A 5,003-nucleotide genomic window follows, 5' to 3' on the forward strand; every position below is an offset into this window, starting at 1 on the left:
TGTAGCATGTTAGAACATTATTTTTTATTGCATTTAAAGCATTTAAAATTATTTTTATTTAACAGGCCGCGGGTTAAACGGACGGGCCGTGAGCCTTAAAATTCAAAACCGTTTATGATTACGGGCTTTTTAAGCCCGCACCGTCAAAACCCTCAAACTAAACGGACGGTAGCCCGTATACCCACCTCTAGTGACAAATATCAAATATTAAATTTTAATCAATTATATTATAATTATTATATTTTAGTCATTGAGTCGTTAGGTCAGGTTAGTTTGATGACTTGTTATGTTCGTAAATGGGATTAACTTTTAAATTGACCCTGATTTTTAAATATAATATTTATTTAACCTATAAAATTTAAATAAAATATAACTTTCACTTCTGAATTTGAGATAAAATATCAATTTGACACACGAGTTTAACTAAAATCTCCCGTCGTTGGCCGTCAATCACCACTGTTGTCTTTGATCTTCACCAATCGATATTGTCAGTCATCATCATCGACTGTTGATCCCTAAAATTCTCAGTTCACTCATTTTTTACATTCTAAACGTAAACATAATATTTGTTTTATCAATATATATATATATATATCGAACAATTTTTTTTTACTCTCTCTTTATATAAAGTAATATTTCTATTTGTATTATTGACCTAATAAAATCTATAATAAATATCGATATGAACGCGTTGCAACCATAAAAAATTAAAACAATAATTGAAATGCAAAACATGTGTGTGAATTTGGAATGATGTAATGGTACAACAGAAGGATTGGTGTTGTGTGGATAAGAACAGCACCACAAAGCTGAGTCAAGACAGCTTGTCTTTGTAGTATTTGTCTTACCGTACGTTCCCTCCTTTCTCACATCTCATCTTCTGGATTTTTCACCTTCTCTTGTGGATCAAGTTATGCTAATTGTAATTTCTTATTACACACTTGACTTTGCTTTTCTATAAGAAAGCAAGAAACAATGGTTTAACAATTAATAAGGATAAAATACATCAATGATCACTTAATTATGTTGAAATGATCTTTTAAACACTAAATTATCTAAAATTTTAAAATAATCGTTAAATTTATTGAATGTTATAAAATGATAACTACAATGCTATAGTAAGTGTAAAAGTTTGGTAAGTGTAACGATCATTTCGTAACAATTCAATAAAACTTAACTGACTATTTTATAATTGTTTTCAAGTTTTAACGATCAAATTGATCATTTGAGTATAATTTAATGACCTTTGACGATTATAAGGTAGTATTTGTTCAGATTTTTTTTAGCCAATAACAATGTGCACACACCCTACAGATGCAACTGATTGAACCCGGATCTCCTAAAAAATATTTATTTTAATCACTGAAATTACTCAATAGGGTTTAATTACCATTTGATGTTTAGGGTTGATACGACACTGACGAAAGGTCCTAATTGATACAATACTAATAATTTGAAGGTTCAATTAAAATGGTTTAAAATATAGGAGTAAATTTAAAATTTCAACGATGGTTTGAGGATGCTCGATGAAAATTAACCCTATTTGCTCTTACACAGTGAAGTTCTCAGCCTTTAAAAAGGGCTCATCATAGAACTCATCTGGCAAGATAATACATTGCATGGTATAAGTACAAAGCTTCAAGTGATAAGCTATTGAGAGAAAGAGTGTAAGAATGGGAAATGTGGGAGAGATCGAAGAGATGCAATGGCTGTCGTCTTCAACGTCAGATTCCGACACCACACTGCCTTTGTTGTCTCTCAACCATGTCTCATTTGTTTGCAAATCAGTGAGCAGATCCGTGAGGTTTTACGAGCAAGTTCTGGGATTTGTTCTCATCAAACGCCCTTCCTCTTTCAAGTTTGAAGGAGCTTGGTAATGCTTCTTTCTCTATCATTTTTTCTTAACCTGTTGTTTTCGGGTCAAATTTTGCTATTAGCCCCTATCATATGTTGTGTTGCCGTTTTAATACTCTAATTTAGTCGATTTTTAGTCTCACTTTTGAAATTTCGATCCTGATCTGAACAATAATCGTGAAATTTTCAAGTCAAATTTCACCACCAGTTTGTGTACTATACGTACTGGGACAGAGCTAAGATTGAACTATGAGGGATAAGTTGTTAACTTCAAAATAAATATAATCATACAAAGTAATTAAACCATAAAAATTAAGAGATTATGGGTTTGATTTCATTATTTTAAAATTCCAAGGTCTTAACATGTAATTAAACCAGAGAAATTTCACCACCAGTTTGTGTACTATACGTACTGGGACAGAGCTAAGATTGAACTATGAGAGATAAGTTGTTAACTTCAAAATAAATATAATCATACAAAGTAATTAAACCATACAAATTAAGAGATTATGGGTTTAATTTCATTAATTTAAAAGTCCAAGGTCTTAACATGTAATTAAACCAGAGAAATTTGAGATTTAAGCATTCATTTTATTAATTTTCAAATTAACAATGTCCTAAAAAGGAATTATACCAGAAAATTTTGAGAGAAACAATGATTTCAAAACTACTAGTGGCTTAAGAGATAATTAGACCATCAAAGTTTGGAGGTCTTCAGATGCATTTGCACCATGTGGGTGCATTAGTTCACCTATCCAACCACACACTAATTAATAATTATGTGGGGTGACTTATACATTAATATTTCTGGACAAAACTTTAAGAAACTGAAAGGACAATGAAATAAATGGGGGTTCCACCACTCATGCTTATCATTGTTTTAACTGTAATGTATAATATTTGAATGACTTAAACTTAAATTTCATTATTTAAGCGGGGTCAAGTTGTAATTTTACCATTATATTATCGATATATCTTTAGATTTGAAAGGACTAAACTTGGCAATTTACCATAAATATGTTGATAAGGATGGGTAATTGAATATTTAGGTTGTTCAGCTATGGAATAGGCATCCATTTGCTGGAATCGGAAAGCGTTCCAGCAAAGAAAGAGAAGATAAACCCCAAAGACAACCATATATCGTTCCAATGCTCGGACATGAAGCAGGTGGTGCGGAAGTTGGAAGAGATGGGGATCGAGTACGTGACGGCGGTGGTGGAAGAAGGTGGAATCCAAGTGGACCAGTTGTTCTTCCATGATCCCGATGGCTACATGGTCGAGATTTGCAACTGCCAAAACCTACCCGTTCTTCCGCTTTCAGCTTGCCCTCTCAAGCTACCCAATTCTACCGCCAACAACAAACCTGTTTCTTCCTTTTATGGTACATTCCTCGCTCTACTTCTATTGTTAGACCTTATGCGTTGCGATGATCATGTGTCGGTTTGAATAAGTTATACACAATAGAATTGAGCTACAATCATCTGTGATGCTCACTTAGTGTAGAATGTTTAACATTTATTGAGAACTGCAGGAAAGGGGAGCAGGGAGACAAAGTGTTCGGGAATGGCGAATCTGATGATGGAAAACTTGGTGGTCGACTTGTTCGACATATCAATTTGACATGCAATTTTGCTGCCCCAAATGTGCATTTGGAGAAGGATATGTTTTTGTTCGAGCCATGCTCTCTATATCGTGTAGAAGGTTAAGTTGGAAAAGGGGATTGCATTGGTTCTCTGTCTTAGTTCAATTCGTGATTATTTTGTGCTTCAATTGGTTGTATTTTATCAACATTGTTAATAAATGTCGAATGTGAATTCTTCTCCTTCCCATGACTTGTCCATTCATTTTCCATCCTGGTACCGTCCATCCCGAGTAAGAACAGACATTATGATTCAAACCCGAGGTAAATTTTTAATGAATAAGATCAAATGTCGGATTTGGATTTATGATTAAAAAATACTTGATCCGACCCCAAAATAATAATATAGTTGATATTTTATATATTAATGGATTATTGTTATAATATCTCTCTATCTATATGTATATTCTACCTAATAAAAATGAAAACTATATATATTTATGTCGGGTCGGGAACAAATTCTTACCTTAAAGATTGGGTCGGATTTCAAGTGAGGTGGAGCTTCCCTAAATCCAATTCAGATCGAATCACGGGTAAAGAAACCCATACAACAGTTAAAAAAAATTAGCTGACCTTATTTCTATATGTAATGGGGTGAGGGGAGGTAAAGTAATAGGTTGCCCCCAACGTCAGGTTGAGAGCAGCTTCCGTGGAAGACCTCCGACAGTCAAAATTATGAATTGCCCACCGTGGGACTCGATCCCACGACCACAAAGTTAAGAGCCTTGAGTTCTACCAACTGAGCTGGACGGGCAATTCACCCATACAACAGTTAAGATACTTATGAGTTATGCCGATTAAAAAGGGAGAGTCTGGACATTGGATATCACAACTTACAGAATCAAAAGTCTCCCGAGGAAGGCTTTCTAAGTGTCTTCTGAGATATTTGTTATTCTGATGATCTTTCCATTTTTTGACCATCATATTTGATTGAGACACGTGGTTGCATTCATAGGTAGTTTTCTCACGTTGTTTGACTCTAATATGCGACTTATCAGTGACCTTCCAATAGATTTAATCCATTTTATGATTTGTTTGTCGATACAATCAAATCTATTTATAGCTACCTTTGTCCAAATATTTTGATTCCATTTTGCAGTTCAACGATCCGGGCTGGCATGTTAATGGTGCTAAGACTGTCGTAAATGCTGAAAATATAAAGTTGGGATAAAGCTCCCAATGGTCGCAGGTAAAGCTCAGTACAGGATGTAAGTCAGCACAATAAAGTTAACCAGCATTGCTTGTGGCAATGGTGATGCTATGCTTCATCAATTGAACAACATCACACAACCCTTCACTTAAACAACGGATAATCAAGTGGACTCGAGTTCATCAAACGAACCAAAAAGATCGTTACTAGAGTTAATACTCCAACGAAAGCTTCATATTTATTAATGCTTTATTAGGGATTATAAAGTAACAGGAATCCACTACAAAAGAAACTAACTATTTCAGAAATGAACCATAATACTCCAACCAAAGCTAATTCAAATTCACTGCTTGTTATAAC

The 5,003-nt window shown here is 34.2% G+C and overlaps 1 protein-coding gene across 1 annotated transcript; it reads left to right on the forward strand.

Moving 5' to 3' along the window:
* The first annotated feature begins 1,614 nt into the window (after window positions 1-1,614).
* Window positions 1,615-3,681, forward strand: LOC120204736 (virulence protein STM3117-like). Its single transcript, XM_039204766.1, has 3 exons — window positions 1,615-1,873; window positions 2,904-3,235; window positions 3,386-3,681. The coding sequence occupies exons 1-3, from the start codon at window positions 1,674-1,676 to the stop codon at window positions 3,472-3,474; spliced, it is 621 nt and encodes a 206-aa protein (XP_039060697.1). The 5' UTR covers window positions 1,615-1,673; the 3' UTR covers window positions 3,475-3,681.
* The last annotated feature ends 1,322 nt before the right edge of the window (window positions 3,682-5,003 follow it).

Source organism: Hibiscus syriacus, unplaced genomic scaffold (genome assembly GCF_006381635.1).
Source record: "Hibiscus syriacus cultivar Baekdansim isolate YM2019G1 unplaced genomic scaffold, ASM638163v2 tig00011602_pilon, whole genome shotgun sequence".
Taxonomy (NCBI): domain Eukaryota; kingdom Viridiplantae; phylum Streptophyta; class Magnoliopsida; order Malvales; family Malvaceae; genus Hibiscus; species Hibiscus syriacus.

Bases quoted from the DNA above. Each gene is read 5' to 3' on its own strand.
- LOC120204736 (XM_039204766.1), top strand. From the start codon at position 1,674: ATGGGAAATGTGGGAGAGATCGAAGAGATGCAATGGCTGTCGTCTTCA. The intron at 1,874-2,903 runs GTAATGCTTCTT...TTGAATATTTAG, and splicing joins TTCAAGTTTGAAGGAGCTTG to GTTGTTCAGCTATGGAATAG. The intron at 3,236-3,385 runs GTACATTCCTCG...TGAGAACTGCAG, and splicing joins ACCTGTTTCTTCCTTTTATG to GAAAGGGGAGCAGGGAGACA.